Genomic DNA, 16,612 nt, shown 5'->3' on the forward strand with positions numbered 1-16,612 from the left:
AAAGTTTGTTTGATTAGTATCCAATCAAACTGTTCCCATCCTTTTATTTGAAAACTTTTTGTGACCATATGTATCAGCTATATCTCTTGTAAATTTAGAAGTTTAGAATTTAGATTTTAGAATTTTTTTCTTCTAGTCTGAAAGTCTCTATTATTTAATTGGCTACCTAATCAGTTTGCACTTATTTTGATTTCTTATATATTTGGAATTATTCTACTATCCTATTTTGTATTTTGCATTTTTATTATTTTTTCCTCTTTCCTGATTGGTTTTTAATTGAATTGTATTTATTTCATTTCTCCCCTCTATTATTCCAGATATTATACTATTTCTATGATTTTAGTGCCGAATTTAGTGTTTCAGATGTATATATGTATACACACACACACACACACACACACATATATATATATATATATATTTAAATAATACATTTAAAGTTAAGTACTTCTACAGCCTCCAAGGGAAAAAAAAATTACTATAGTCACTTTAGCTCTGCTTCCATCCCTCCGCTATTTACATATTTTTTCCAGTATTTTAATTATATTTTGTTTTCTTTCTCTTATCATCAGATGTTGTTTTTGCTTCTAAATGCTTTAGAACTAACCCACATATTTTCTAGTTTCTTTGCTGATCCTTTCTGATGTGTCTTAGATTTTCATTTTGGGAGCCTTCTCTGTCTTCCTGGAATATATGCATTAGAATGTCACCACTGAGGGCTGTTAGGGTTTAGGGTGGGACTGGATAAGGAGTTTTTCCTTATTCTTTAAGGGTCTTGACCCCTGTAGGCATTTCAGTTCTGATTCCTCACTGGGCCTGCTCTAAATTTCTCTCCAAAACCTCCCAAGGCATTCATAATCCATTAAGCAACCTGTTTTCGGTTCCCTCTTGGTCTTTTGGCTAAGGGGATTTGTCTTTCTTGTGAACTTGGGCTTGTATTGTAATAGGTGTTTCTTGTAATTTTCACATAATTTCTAGGCATTAGGAAGTGAAAAGATTTTCAGAATGTATCATCTACCACATTGCTAGAATAGATGTTTAATATTTAAGGCATTACTATTTTCTTGAGTTTTTAAATTTACTCACTAAAAGGGTAATCTTTAAAATGAAATTGATGAAAAAAAATAATAATTATAGGGGTAAAAAGCAAAAACTATGGGCCTAGGGACTTTATCCCAAGTTAGAGAGCAAATGTCAGGACAGAGCAAAGAAAATTGGATCTTGAACCAGCAGTGAGGTCTAAGGTGTTGGGAAAATAGCAGTCAGGGACATCAAGAGAGAAGGCAAACGTAGCTGAGGACAGGAAAATGAGGACAGAGAGAAGCTCCAGGAGAGAAAGGACCACTTGAGATGTGAGGAAGAATGGTAGCTGGGGCATGAAAAAGTAATGTAAGGAGTAAAGGGAGATTACAGTTTAGATGGAGGAAAGGATTCTGGGAACTCAGGGGATGTTGGAATTTAAGGAAGGAAATTGTGTGGGCCTATGATAAAAGAAGCGATTAGTAATCATCAAATAAGGAACATCCCTTAATTAGAGGTCCAAAGCCTGGACAGTCTATAGGCTGTCTTCCTTTTTTTTTTTTAATATATTTTATATATTTATTTGACAGCAAGAGAGAACAAGCAGAGGGAGCAAAAGAGGGAGAGGGAGAAGCAGGCTCCCCGCTGAACAGGGAGCCCTGTGCCAGCTTGATCCCCAGCTCAGTCCCAGGATCCCAGGACACTTGGATCATGACCTGAGCGGAAGTCAGATGCTTAACTGACTAAGCCATCCAGGCGCCCCTGCAGGCTGTCTTCCTGCCCTTAGAGGCTACTTTCAACTCAGATGCCGATTCTGGGTTCAGTCAGCTGTGGCCAAAATGACAGGATACTGAACACATTATGCTGGACACAAGCAAATATGTATGACTTTCATTATTCCCGTGGGAGCAATGTAACTGGGAGGCATGTCCAATACAGGTTGCTGACAAGCAAAAAACAAAACAATAGGAAAAAACTTCACACAAGTCTTCACATTCCACAGATTGATACAAAATAACTGCTACACCTCGGTGAATGATCACCGCACCTCAAGTTCAGTAGACCCCTGAGCAGCGTGGGTTTCAACTGCGCAGGTCCACTCATACGCGGACTTTTTTTGAGCATATACAGTACAGTGCTGTAAACGTAGTTTGTCTTCTTTGTGAGTTTCTTAATAACGTTTTCTTTTCTCTAGCTTATTTTATTGAAAGAACACGTCATATAATACATATAATATACAAAATTTGTTAATCAACTATTTATGTTTATCAGTAAGGTATCTATTTTACAGTAAAGTACTAGTATTTTACGTTTTAGTGGAACCAAAGGTTATAGGCACATTTGTGACTGTGCAGAGAGTCTTGCACCCCACATTGTTCAAGAGCCAACTGTAATTGGAATTTCATGGACAGTGTGTGGCACTGAGCAGAGATGTGTGGGTATATTGAATGTAGAGACAGATCTGTGTCCATGGAGAAGATTTAGCGCTTAGATAAGGGCGCATAAGCAATCAATACAAGTTATCTACTGAATGTATTTAAGACGTTTCTCATCCAGTCATATTGATAGATAAGAAATGTGTGATACGAGATTATTTGTTAATGTTTTGGTATTCACTGAATATTGTACACCAGCTTTTGTTGAACTGTGTGTGTGTACAAACATGTATTTAATTTCATTTACAATAGCCTGGAAATACATGAAGATATATATTTTTAACTAGCTATTTGTAGTCATTGACATCCTAATATACTTCTTAAAACAAATGTGAAAACATATTGGCTTACTTAGTATTTGAACAGAGTAATTATATTCCTCCCGCTGCATAATCCACCTAGTTCCCAAATCAAAATAACTGGAAACCACCCTAATTTTTAACTCTCTCCTGTCCTGCTTCTAATGCATTGTTCCTCAATGCTTTTACCATTCCTAACCCCGAGGAGCCTTTTACATGTTATTTTCCTGTCCTTCCCACGTGACATTTTAATGTCATAGATAACACTGTATCTGTTTATATACTGTGGCTCTTTAGAGGAGCACAAGCCATTTTATCTAAGAAATGTTTACCCCTCTTACCTCCACCAAGAACCAGTTATTATTTGGAAGCATATCACTCTCATTGAGATTGCTTCCTGAAATGAGTCATCAAGACTGACAGATTTTGCTTCCTACAAAGAACTCCATGATCATACACTGGAGATTACAGAGAACAGAGGTTTTTATTTCTAATTGCCAGCTGAAAGCTACCCAAGTTTTCTAAGTAAAATACTAAAAACCTCATATAGCATGAACCTAGGAGACAACTACGTCTTTAAATTATAAATGATAGAAAACAACTTTCAAATTCAGTGAAATCTGATCTAAAATGAGGAGAAGCATCAAGAGCAGATACTGACTTATTCACCTCGTGAATAGAAGGTAGAGCTCTCTAAAATAAATGGCACAGCTTTGGAAAGCCCAATCAAAAAATTTCTCACCTAGAATCTGTGAGAACTTGGGACAGTTTTAACACTGGAAAACACTGAAACAATGTTTTATGCATCAGAGTAGCAATTGACATCAACTCAGAGGAGAAGCCTCATAGGTTGACTATGGCAGAGAGGCTGTTGGGGGGACACTTAGGGATCAATATAGCAAAAGCTATTTGGTGTAGTTCACAAAGAAATAAACTGCTGTAGCATAATTATAATACATAAGTCTTCATTACTGAACTTATAGAGATTTTGAAAATATCACTGGTCTGGATAATCCAATAGTTATTCAAAAATAAGCAAGAAGATGACACAGTCCTTCTAGTTCCAGGCATGACAATATGGTTTGTATCAGACTAACCTTCTCACCTCCAAACCAACAAAAACAAAAAGCAAATGTTTGAGGGTATTTGGAAGGAATAAAACAGAAATAAATTTGAAGGGCTTCTATCTTTGAAAGAAGGGAAGGACATGATATAAGTGCCAAATTTACTCCAGTTTTCTCTAAAGGTACTTTCTGTTTTAGTTACATGGGGGTGTAGTCCAATCAGAAAGCAGAAGTCTTACTGGACTAAGGAGGCAGATCATAGGTCAGGAACTGACAGAGGAAGGGAGCAAAAAACTGTGCATGGAGAGCTCCAAATTTTGCCACAGATTACCCTAAAGTAATTTGTTGACTCCTGAGATGAGTATGCACAGGGAAAGACTCCAAGAAACCAAAAAGTGGTTTCTTAAAGAGCTGAGCAAAGATTCCAGTGGGTGCCCAATGCTGGGGAGACACAGATTGCCTTCAAGTTCCACAATCAGAGGGGCTTGAAAAATACCTTTAATTTCTTGTACAAATTCCAGAAAGGCCAAACTCTGGGGCTATGCATTACATTCTGTGAATAATGGTAAAGCTTTAAACCCAACTCTGAACAGGAACAAGATAACTTCTCTCTGCCAACCAAAAGAAAATTTTACCCTTATTGAAGGAAAATAAGAAAGCAAACATTCCCAGTGTCTGGCATCTAATTAAAATTTATGAGGCATGATTTAAAAATTAATAAAAATGGACCAACTGAATAAAAACCAACAATAGAGTTTTCATATAGGGGCTTTAAAATATCCATGATTAATATGTTCCAGAAAACATAGGATGATGGATGTCTTCTGCAGAGACCCGGAACCCATTCTAAGAGGTAAATGGAAATTCTAAAACTAAAAGATACAAAACAAAAATTTAATAGGTGGATTTCATGACATATTAGAAGCAGTAGGACAGAGAATTCTTGAGCTGGTCAGTGAAGAGTATATAAATCTATGTACAAAGAGAAAACAAGGAAGTAAATTGGAGGAGGACATAAGAGACATGTAGGGCATAATGAAAAGATCTAATCTACATGTAATTTGGATCCCAGAAGGAAAGGAAATGACAGTAACAACACTTGAATACCAAGGTACTGGCTGAGAGTTTTCCAAAACTGATGAAATACATCAAATTACAAATCAAAATATTTCAAAAAATCCCAACATGTAAAAAGAGAAAAAAAAAGTCTATCAATATCATGATCAAAGTACTGAAGACTAAAGAGAAAACATTTCTTAAAATAATCTTGGGGAAAAGAAAGAAACAATGAAGTTCATTGAAGCAATAAGACTGGCTGAAATTTTAACAGATAATATGAAAGCCAAAAAAGCTATGGAATGACTGAAAGGAAGAATGCTATAGGAAAAAAAATCAAACAAACAAGAAACGAAACAAAGAAATCTCCCAGCCTAAAATGTTATGCTTAGCAAAAACATCCTACAGACAAGAAGGAAGGAAAGAAGGAGGAGGAAGGAAGGGAGGGAGGGAGAAAGGGAAGAAGGAATAAAACAGGAAGGAGAATTCATCACCAATAGACCCGCATTCCATGTTGAAGGAAAATGTCCCCAGTTGGAAGCACTAAATCTGAGGAGAGAATGAATGATGATAAGGACATCTTGTGGTAGTTGAAACATGTGGAAATGGGTGCCTGGGTGGTTCCCTCAGTTAAGCATCTGACTCTTGATTTCAACTCAACCCATGATCCACTGGGCATGGAAACTCTCTAAGATTCTCTCTCCCTCTCCCTTTGCCCCTCCCCACTACTGTTGTGTGCGTGTGTGGGTGCATGGGTGCATGCCTTCTTGTGCTCTCAAAAGAATACACCAAAATAAAATACCTAAAACACCTACATAAAAGATGGAAAGGAAGGAAATGAAATCAAGCTGTTCTAAAGTTTTTGCAATCTTCTGTAAGAAATAAAAATGTCTAAGGAAGTTTCTAATAAGTCAAGGTACGTATTTTTTTAACCCTTAGGGTATCCGTTATTTATTCTAATAAATAATAGAAGAATACATAACACAGATGCTAATAGTGGAGAAAAAGATACAGAATTAATCTACTTGGGCAAAAATGGAGAAATAGAAGAAACATGATTAAAAATAAGTGGCAAGTGATAGGGTCAATTCCAGCTATCTCAGTAATTGCATCAAAAGTAAATGGACTAAATACTTACAACAAATGTCATGAAATGAAAAAAGGGAGATATCAGTGTAGGATACACGAATATTTAAATGGAATAAACAATTGTATGCTGGTAAGTTTTGCAGTGGTTAGCCAAACTATGACCAACAAGCCAAAGCTGGCCCATTGTGGATAAAGGTTTATTGGAGCACATCTATGCCCATCTGCTTATATGTTATCTATAGCTCTTTACCCACCATAACAGTAAGCTTGAGTAATTGCAACAGAGGCAAACTGGCCCACAAAGCCTAAAATATTTACTATCTGGCTCTTTACAAAATAAGCTTGCCTAACCCTGACTTAGATGAGATGTACCAATTTCTTGGAAAGTACAACTTACTAAAAATGACATAAGGAAAAACACTTTGAAGAGTCATGTATCTATTTTTTTAATGATTCTGTAATTATTTTAATGTTCTCCACAAGGAAAACTCCTCACCCATGTGGATTCACTGGTTAATTATTCCAAATATTTAAAGAATTAATGCTCTCAGGCATATACCAATTACTCTAGAGAATAAAAAGTCAGAATAAATATTTCCTAAAGCTTTTTGTGAGGCCAGCCTACCCTTGATAAATTTGATAAGGACATTAGAAGACAGGAAAATTACAAACCAAAATCTCTCATTAAAATAGATAAAAATTTGGATTGACTTTTGGCATTTTGGTAAACAGTATTGTGAATTTATGTATATTATAGCTGTCTTTTAATATGCCTTATATTACTGGCCTTTTCAAGCTTACCATGCAATCTTGGTAGACATCCAGATTCTTTTGGTGTGTTGAATATTTAGAAAGTATTTATCATTTATCGTTCTTTTTTTATTAAAAATTCTTGTTTGAAATGATTTTCTAAATTGGCTATTACCATAATTTCATTGATTCACACTTACTTATACTTTATCATATATGAAATTGGTATGTATTTTACAATGATGGCATGCCATAGTTTAATTAGCAACATTTTTTCTTTCTTAAAAATACATGGACTAATAATGTATCTTAATATTGATGACACCTTCGATTTGATTGAATGCGTATAGGTTATCTTACCATCTTGGCCATTTTATGGTAAATTATATCGCACCAAGGCCTGTGTGTTATTTACAGTGTGAGGAAAAGCTGTCATGACCACCAGACATCATTTGCAGTACCTATCAGTATGAGATCTCTAAAATTCTGCTAAGTTCAGGATATGAACTTTTTTATTATCTGTAGTTCTAGGATCCAGTAAGCCATAGAACAAATACTAGACCAGTTTCCGATGCAGGTTTTGTAGGTATTGGTTCTACCTGTAAAGTAGAACTCTTGTTCTTTAATGGTCCTCTTGCCACTTCCGATTAAATGAAATATGCTCTCAACTAAATATTCTAAGATCAATTAATCATTTTAACAGAAAACCTAATTCTAATCTTGCATTAATATAACTCTGTCAGTAAATGACTCACACACCTTTCTTATTATATTATGAAGATTTACATCAAATGAAACCAGTTTGTCAAAGTTTTATTTATTTATTTATTTATTTTTACCCTTCAGACTTATTGTTTACAACCACAATGAAACAGGGCAAATAATTCACTTTTCCTCAAACCTTCTACACTTTAAGGTATCCATTCAAGTTCTGTCTTTTACTATCTTCATTCACCTTTCAGTTGTTTTACTGTAAGAAATGATTTCCTTCTTTTCCTTTGATAAATAAAAACTCATCTATTATCTTGAATATATGTCCATGTATTTTAAAATATATGCCACTTTTGTTTCTAGTATAGAACCAACCACCAATGGTTTTTGTTTGTTTGTTTGTTTTGTCTTTGTCTTTATTTATTTGACAGAGAGAGAGAGAGATCACAAGCAGGCAGAGAGGCAGGGGGTGGGGGGGTGAGCGGGGAGCCCACTGCAGGGCTCAATCCCAGGACCCTGGGATCATGACCTGAGCCGAAGGCAGAGGCTTAACCCACTGAGCCACCCAGGAGCCCCACCAACCACCAATGTTAATTACAACTTTTAACCTAAGATTCTATTGCACCAAGAAAACTCAGAGGGAGATAATTGAGCATAACAGACTGTCATGTGCAAGCACACCGACAAGTTACACAGCACATGTAACAAAACACCCACACCCACAATATCCATTCGATATTTTCTTAAAGTTGCAAAAATAAGGGTAAACCTTATCAACGGCAAAGGTAATGTATACCACATGAAAATTAGAGGCATTTTTATGTACATATATATGTATTTCCTTGGTTACTAATCAAGCTTTATATTCTAACTTAGAAATTATCCAGATATTCAGAGATTTTTTATTAATTAATGAAACTTAATGCTAATGTTAAATCTTAAAGTTTAACTAATTAATCACTTGGAAATTTTCTTTAAGATTACACTCCAACCGGGGCGCCTGGGTGGCTCAGTGGGTTAAAGCCTCTGCCTTTGGCTCAGGTCATGGTCTCAGGGTCCTGGGATTGAGCCCCGCATCGGGCTCTCTGCTCAGCAGGGAGCCTGCTTCCTCCTCTCTCTCTGTCTGCCTCTCTGCCTACTTGTGATCTCTGTCTTTCAAATAAATAAATAAATCTAAAAAAAAAAAAAGATTACACTCCAACCAACTTAATTACTGTTGATATCAGTTTTATCAAAATTATAGTTCAGTTTAGTTATTACATAATTTTACATTTTTTATAACCTTAAGCATTATTGGAAGAAACATTAGCTTACCCCATTAAGTAAAAACAGTCTAGGAAATTTAGGAATTCTAGATAAGTCTGTCTGTCCATAGAAAACCAACCTAAGTCTTAAAAAATAAACTAAAAGCTTGTGCTTGTATCATATACCATGCTGATAAAATCTGTAAGGAGACATAAAACTATTTTTTTAAATTCAGATATAATTCACATACCATAAAATTCACCTGTGAAATTTTACAGCTTAGTAGTTTTTAAATATAGCCACAACTAGGTGTATAACCATCACAACTATCTAATTCCAAAACATTTTTATCATACCCCAAATAAACCCATTCCCATTGGGGAAAAGAAACTCACTTCCCATTCCCTCCCCCTAACCTTTAGTGACCACTAATCCACATTTGTCTCTGTGGATTTGACTGTCAGACATTCCATTTAAAAAGAATCATACAATAAGTAGTCTGTTGTATCTAGCTTCTTTCATGTAATACAGTGTTTTTAACTTCATCCATGGTTATTATATTAATCAATACCTCACTCCTTTTTTGGTTGATTGTATTCCGTTGTATGGATATACCACAAGGATGATGTTGATATGAATATTCATATGTGAGTTTTGGTGTGGATATGTGTTTTAAATTCTTTGAGCCTATATCTAGACATGGAATTGCTAGGCCATATGGTAACTATGTTTAACTTTTGAATGGAATTACTAAGTCATTCGGTAACTTTGAGTTTAATTTAACTATGTCTACGTTTAACTAAACTGCCAGACTTTTCCAAAGCATCAGCATTTTACTTCCCCAACAGCAATGTATGTGGGTCTCAGTTTCTTCAGATTCCCATCAACATCTGTTATTGTTTCCTTTTTATTATAGCTATCCTAGTGTGTAGGAAGTGGCATCTTATCATGGTTCTCATAAGGCTGTTTTTAAGCCAGTTTATCAGACTAGTTTTATATCTCCAAGGATTCACTTTGATCATGGATTTAAATTCTTATATTAAAATTCTTCTGAGTTAGCAATTTCTTAAAAAAATTTTTTTCTTAAAGGGCTCTCATATTCAAAGTATCGGAATTTCAGTTTCTTTTTTTCTCTAGGGAATCTTTAGTTATCTATATTAGAATTATATAAGTACTTACTCATCTGTATAGATCAATCAGAACAAGAGCTCTACTGAATTTTTTTCTATTGAATTTAAGACCCCTTGGGATCTAGTATCTATCTGCCTGGACAGCTATCCCTAAGGCACACAGAAAGTAAGAGATTTTTATTATCAATCAAAAAGACTGATTTTAAGCATTCAAAGAGAACTAGCAACTCAGTTTTACACTTAGCCATAGGCCAAAATTAACACTGAAAACCTAAGCCCAGACTTTAAAGAGCAGTTCTTTTTTCAGTATGCACAAGACATTTTCATGAGCGATGTGAACTTTTTAGTGGCTGGCAGAGAGACATGTAAAAAGACTAACAAGCCAAATTTTTTATCATTTGCCACCCAACTTGTAATATATCCTGACTTCTGCCACCCAACAGATTTAATTCCAAGAATGGTTTTCCTCATTGTTGGTGCCATTAGTGAGGAATGTGCTCTTAGTTACAACAAGCAAAATAAGAGCCAATTTATCAAGAACCAGAAACAAACAAGCAAAATAAAGAAACATAGAAAACCAGAGTCGGAAAAAAAGAAGCAGAAATTGAAAGTCATGTTTTTTTGCCACTTGATTAAAGGCAACCTTGAGTTTAAGGAGTCCATGGGTGCCCTGCTCCAGCAAAATAGTTTAATTGTATCTGGCAGGGTGTCCATGTGGGCATTTTGATGGGACTCCCCAAAGCAATCAAAACATAATTCTCAACATTAAAACATAGTAATAAAAAAAATGGATAGCATATGTTGAAATTTTAACTCATTAGTGAGAAAACCAACAGGATGATAAACTGATTCCAAAGATGATCCAAGAAACTCAGATATATATATATATATTATATACATATTTTACATATATATATATATATCAATAACAGTCATTGAAAAAAGAATGAATGCTAGAATAAGATTATGAATTTAGATTCAAAACTAGGTAATACTCTCTAGGTCAGTAAAACCATAACCTTTGGAGTTACCCTATCTTCTACATAGTAATCATTGGCTCCTTATCAGTTTTATTCAAGTTAACATCTCACTTTAAAGAGTTGTAAAATGTTTGGATCATAATTACTGTCAGAGTAAACAGTCAAAAATTTTACATTTCCCTGGAGGTCAAATGACCTTTAAAGTGGGCTTGTTAGGTAATGCTCAAGGAAGGCATAAAAAGTAAAGTACTTTTTTTTCTTGGTCTCAAATCCACATTAGACTTTTTTTCTAGGGGGAAATTATTCCTCTGAGCAATTGGGGAAATGGAGTATCTTGAGTGTGATATGAAAGATAAGCTATAGGGCAGTTTTTCAGTTGGGTTGAACATGTTTTTTTTTTAAGATTTTATTTATTTACTTGACAGACAGAGATCACAAGTAGGCAGAGAGAGAGAGGAGGAAGCAGGCTCCCTGCTGAGCAGAGAGCCTCATGTGGGATTCGATTCCAGGACCCTGGGATTATGACCTGAGCTGAAGGCAGAGGCTTTAACCCACTAAGCCACCCAGGCACCCCTGAACATATTATGTTTGAGAGACCTATCCAAACAGCAATGTCCACTGACAGCTGGCTATTTAAATCTGGAGTCCAGGACTGAGTACAGGTGGAGAAAAACAATTGGAATTTGCAGCACATGGATAATATGTAAAGCCCAAGACCAGATTGAGACATCTAGGGAGTTAGTCTCATATGGAGGAATATAGGTCAGAGGGCTGAACACTGAAGAACTCCAGTATTTAGTGATGAAAGAAAATAAAGTTCTTTTCAGTGAGGTACTGTGAGATCCTGAGAATAAAGTGTTCCCTGATCGTAGAATCAAATGTTTTGTCATATACATGATTTATTGAGAGGTCAAAAGGGTAAGGACCGTGCAGTGATAGGATTTTGCCATGTAAGGTCACTGGTGACTTTAAAAAAAGGCAGCTTTGGGTGGCTCAGTCAGTTAAGTGTCTGTCTTTCAGCTCAGGTCATGATCTCAGGGCCGGGGGGGACTGAGTCCCATGTTGGGCTCCTTGCTCAGCCAGAAGTCTGCTTCTCCCTCTCCCTTTGTGTGTGCTCTCTCTCTCTCTCTATCTCAGATAAATAAAATAAAAATGGGGGGGGCAACTTTGGTGAAGTAGTAGAGACAAAGCCTGATTTAAATTAGTTCAGGGTAGAATAGGAAGAGAGGACATACAGACAACTGCTTTAGGAGATTTTTAGCCAAAGTCAGTAGCCCGAAGGAGAGGGGATATCAAAGAAGAAAGGTAGGGTTTATTTTGTTTGATGATTTTTAAAGATGGATTATATCATAGTCCATTTTTATACTGACATCACTTTTTTTTTTTTTACTTCCTATTCATAAATCTTTAGTTCACTCAGCAATGGGAAGGGCGCTATGGCAAATCTAGTGATGCATAAGGTGCGTGCTGATATAAAATATACAAATCCGAACACAACCAGTAGAAACTAGAACACCGAGGGCTGGGAAACAGGAATCATGATACTAGAGAGACTCTCAGGAGCTTTATAAAGCAGAAAGCATTAAAGTACATCCTGAAGTATTCAGGCACTAAACTAAACTAAGTGACAGGAATAGTTTTCCAGGCAATGGAAGCAGAACAAATAAAAGGATACAAAATAGGGGAATAGAAAGCTTATTTGTACTAAAACAGTAACCTTCACATGGATTAAAGTAACCTGATTAGACCCCAGAAACTCTCCCGTCAATTAGGTAAACAGAATTGAAAATGCCTTCACATGTTCTCACTGAACATTATGATATTCCAAATTCTTTATATCGTATAAGAATGTCTTTAAAATTCTAAATAAAATATTTTATTTTTTGAAGAAAAATTACAGCATTTATTCACAAAAATCATTTTAACATAACTTCTTAACCCCCTGAATGATCATCACTATACAGATTTCCTTAAATTTTTTCATAATTTTTGTCAACGAAGTGTGGTATAGTGGTGAGCATAGCTGCCTTCTGGAAATTTTTCAGATAGTGGAACATTTCATTGCTGTGATTAAATGTCCATGAAAAAAATTTTGAATCTTCCTAGCTCGTCTCAAATACATTTTCAGAATAGAAGTATTATTGAAGACATTTCCCTATGCTTTTAAACTTTTCTATAGCCCAAAGAACATTCCTGAATATTTTACAGTAGTATTTTTGTGAAATAACTTTTAAGATACAAATTGAGAGTTATAATAGAATTCCATTTTTTGTGGAAATAATGGGGAGAGAAAAGGTAGATGCTAGTTTATCCAGACTTTATTAAGGTAAAAATAAAATCATCAGAAAAGAAGTTTTCAATAACCCTGCAAAAAGTGTTCTAAAAAGAGTGATGAGAGGTGGAAAAACTACTGACTTCTCAGTCACCGGCATTTGATTGAAGATGGACATGATCACTGCAAAACTGAACAAACTGTGACATTGCTTCATATCCTCCAGTGAAAGTCTGCAAGTAAAATCGTAGAAAAAACAGGTAGTAGGAGTGGACTTAAGGAGAGGTGACAGATTTAGGTCATGCATTGATATAAATTGTGAGGACACAGAAGAAATCTATCGTAATATTTCTCAGAAAAGAAGGTCCACTGGAATTGGGAATACAAACCCCACAGGAATCAGTTTTGAACCAGCTATATGTAACACCGTCTTCATTAATGTTTCGAAAAAAAGTTTGTATAAAGTGCATAGCAAAACTATCAGGTTTGCACATGGCTTTACAAACGGTGAGTTAAGGGAAAGCTGATTAGAATAAATTGAAAGAATACAAAAATTAATATTAATGATGTGGACCAATTCAAGTAATTAAAAATTCGAAATGATTCCTATCAAATAGGGGTCTCATTTTTCAATTCAGTTCATGGAAGGATCCTAAGGATCAAACAGTCTTCTTTCTTTTCCATAACTTCTAAGGCTTCCACAATCTCACTCTTTCTGAACTCATCCCGTATCAATTTCCCTTTCTCCTGAAACACTCATGTGACCACCAAAACGTTACGTGATCCCAAGAATTTCTGTTTTATCATTTCTAATCATATTAGGATTTATTTCAACTTAAGTATTGAATGTCATCACTGTTAAAAGGTGCTCTATTAATGTATTTTGTACTTCAAAACAAGAAATAGAAAATCAAGGTGGTGGTGAGAGTCATGTAAGCCATTTTTGCAGATATTTTAACGAACCATAAAATAAAGAGGGTCATTTCAGATATAGCAAACCAGGTCTTAATTGGGCCAAAAGAGGCCAGTCTAGATGGATAATATAACTGCATATGCAGTATAATTTAAAAGATATGAAGAATCCTGACATCTGTGACTCCCAACTTGTTTGACCTACCTCTCTCCCCAACTCACAGACATACATTTACTTTGGCAAGTTAGAGACGGTTTTTTTTCCCCTCCAACCTTCCATGTTGTCTCAACAACAATTTTCTCACTTAGGAGAGAAGTACAGTAATTTACTCAGATAAATTAGCATAATCCAGGAACATAGATAAGTAAGTTCTGATAGAGAAGAAAAAAGAAACATCTCAACCTGAGCATGTGGTTTGAAATGCTAAAAGGGGAAAATGAGTTGAAATTTGGGAGAGATACAACATGAGAGGACGAGGAAGGAAGGAGGGAAATGTGATTTTTTTTTTTTTTGCCTCATTAGTAGTCTGTCCAAACTCATAAAGCAAGAGATATCAAATAGCAAGAGCTATCTGTTAGTTGGAACTAGAACAGATAACTATTTTCATTTTTTCATCTTGTATGGCAAATCCAGAATATCCATTTTTAATAATATTTTTTCCTGAGGAATGTATATGAACTTGTCTTATTGATTTAAATATTTTTTGTTTTTCTCTGAAAGTAACATTAGTAACTATAAAATTAGTCAGTAACATTAACCTCCTTCTAGATAGCATTGGCTGCATTTCTTCTTACTAATAGTTCATAGATTCCTGTATTGAATTACTATTGTTTTAAGCTCACATCTAGTCAATCATAGCTGTAAGACTACTACTCATTTGATTCCCCCCCCCCAAAAAAAAATTTGCCTGGATTATTTCAAAATAAATTAGGTTTAGAGTTTCAGTTATGCTGACCTGTAATTTATGGATGCGTATATGTTTTTACTTTGTAAATATAGTTCATTTACCCCTAAAATGCAAGGCAGACGGATGGGGACTTCAGGAAGAGCCATCATGAAGAGCACCAGTGTGAGTGGGGAGATGTATACACTGGAGCATAATGACGGCAGTCAGTCCGACACAGCTGTGGGTACAGTTGGAGCAGGTGGAAAGAAGAGGAGATCCAGCCTGAGTGCCAAAGTGGTTGCCATAGTGTCTAGAAGAAGTAGAAGCACATCCCAACTAAGCCAAACAGGTGAGTGAAGTGAATTCCATTTGGACACCCCGAGTTCTTGCTGGAGAGACAAAAATGGATCCTCGTGCTATGGCTTGTGAGTGATTGTAGAGTGTATGGATTCTTCTTTGCAAGAGAAGTTTATTTTTCTGTCTCTAAAGATCTGTTACATGTATGCGTTTATTTTCTTTTCCTGTACAGCTGTCTAACCTGGTACCATTTGTCGATCTGTAAAGTGGTCAGATACTTTTCATAAGTTAAAAAAAAAGAAAGTAAAGCCATGTTTATAAATACGCAAGGAAATGCAAAGAAGTATTAAAGATCCAAATTGGTTTATATCCAAGAAAAGCAACAGGATTCTCCTTTTCAAAATGTTCCATAATATAATTACCGATAATTTAGGTTCTATCTATATTTTTATGGAAAAGAAGGTCAGTTGTGCAACTTGAAATATAGTCTTCAAGGTACTGTATGAACATAATTATTGAACTGTAATTGTGTTTTCAGTGCAAGTTAAAACTCCAGCACTTATTTTTACTTTAGAAAAATGGGTCAGTGGATTTGTGCAAAGAATGTCTTAATACAAATTTGAGTTTCAGATATTTTCTACTGCTTATAAACCTTAAAAGCTTCATGTCCTCAAGGTATATAGAAAAAAGCAAACACAGCAAGGAAGATGGTTATTTCTGTACTACAAAATACCTTTTAAATTGCCCCAAATTACATAATATTTGATCAGACATACCAGATAATTCATTACTATGCTCAGTACTGTGGAAAACTAAAGGTAAGTGAAATATTGGATTGATTTAAATTGTCAGCACTTCTTTCTCCTGTTATAACCATTCACTCCATATTTTTGTTTCCTAGCAGCAAAAGTCTTGTTGTAACAAAATTTACTCATGCCAAAAACTTTCATGAAATTCTTTTTATAGTCACCTTGGCATTCTGGAGAGTATTTTAAAATGTGCATTCTAGTGGACATATTTGCAAATAAAGGTAGGAAATTGAGCCATTGAAAAACTGACCTGGAGTGCACAGCTATCTCAGCAGAGGTTTGTCTTTCTGAGAGTCACAGGATGAACCTAGATTAGCGAGTGTCTCTGTATTGGGTCAGCCACTATGCTGTCCCACTGAGATGAGCTGTTCATTGCTAAGGAGAAGCTTTTCTTTTCCTAGGGCCAGACTTCTTCCTGAGGAGTAGGAGGCGTTGTTCATTTGTGTTGTTTGATTTGTCTTATTTTTAATGGTGATGCTTCTTGGTTTTTGATATCGATGTAATGGTAGTTTACAGTGTGCAGTGTGGCTAAGGCTTTCCCCACCAGATTTGAAAATCCTTCGTCACTTAGATGAAATGGAAATGTTCTTTGATCAAGCAGTGCTTCCTCTGTGAGGTTTAGCGGACAACTTATCTTCTTAATCTAACTATTCAT

At 35.4% G+C, this 16,612-nt stretch overlaps 1 protein-coding gene across 49 annotated transcripts in view; it reads left to right on the forward strand.

Moving 5' to 3' along the window:
- The window catches only part of RIMS1 (regulating synaptic membrane exocytosis 1), a 497,245-nt gene that overhangs the window by 410,798 nt on the left and 69,835 nt on the right, over window positions 1–16,612 (forward strand). For 33 of the 49 annotated variants that reach the window (XM_046005310.1, XM_046005316.1, XM_046005318.1 and 30 more), the window contains one exon: window positions 14,965–15,200. The exons of the other annotated variants lie outside the window; for them this stretch is intronic. In XM_046005310.1, the coding sequence (XP_045861266.1) occupies window positions 14,965–15,200 (236 nt within the window). The remainder of the gene's footprint in view (window positions 1–14,964; window positions 15,201–16,612) is intronic. 49 annotated transcript variants of the gene reach the window in all.

This window comes from Meles meles, chromosome 5 (assembly GCF_922984935.1).
Source record: "Meles meles chromosome 5, mMelMel3.1 paternal haplotype, whole genome shotgun sequence".
NCBI classification, from domain to species: Eukaryota; Metazoa; Chordata; class Mammalia; order Carnivora; family Mustelidae; genus Meles; species Meles meles.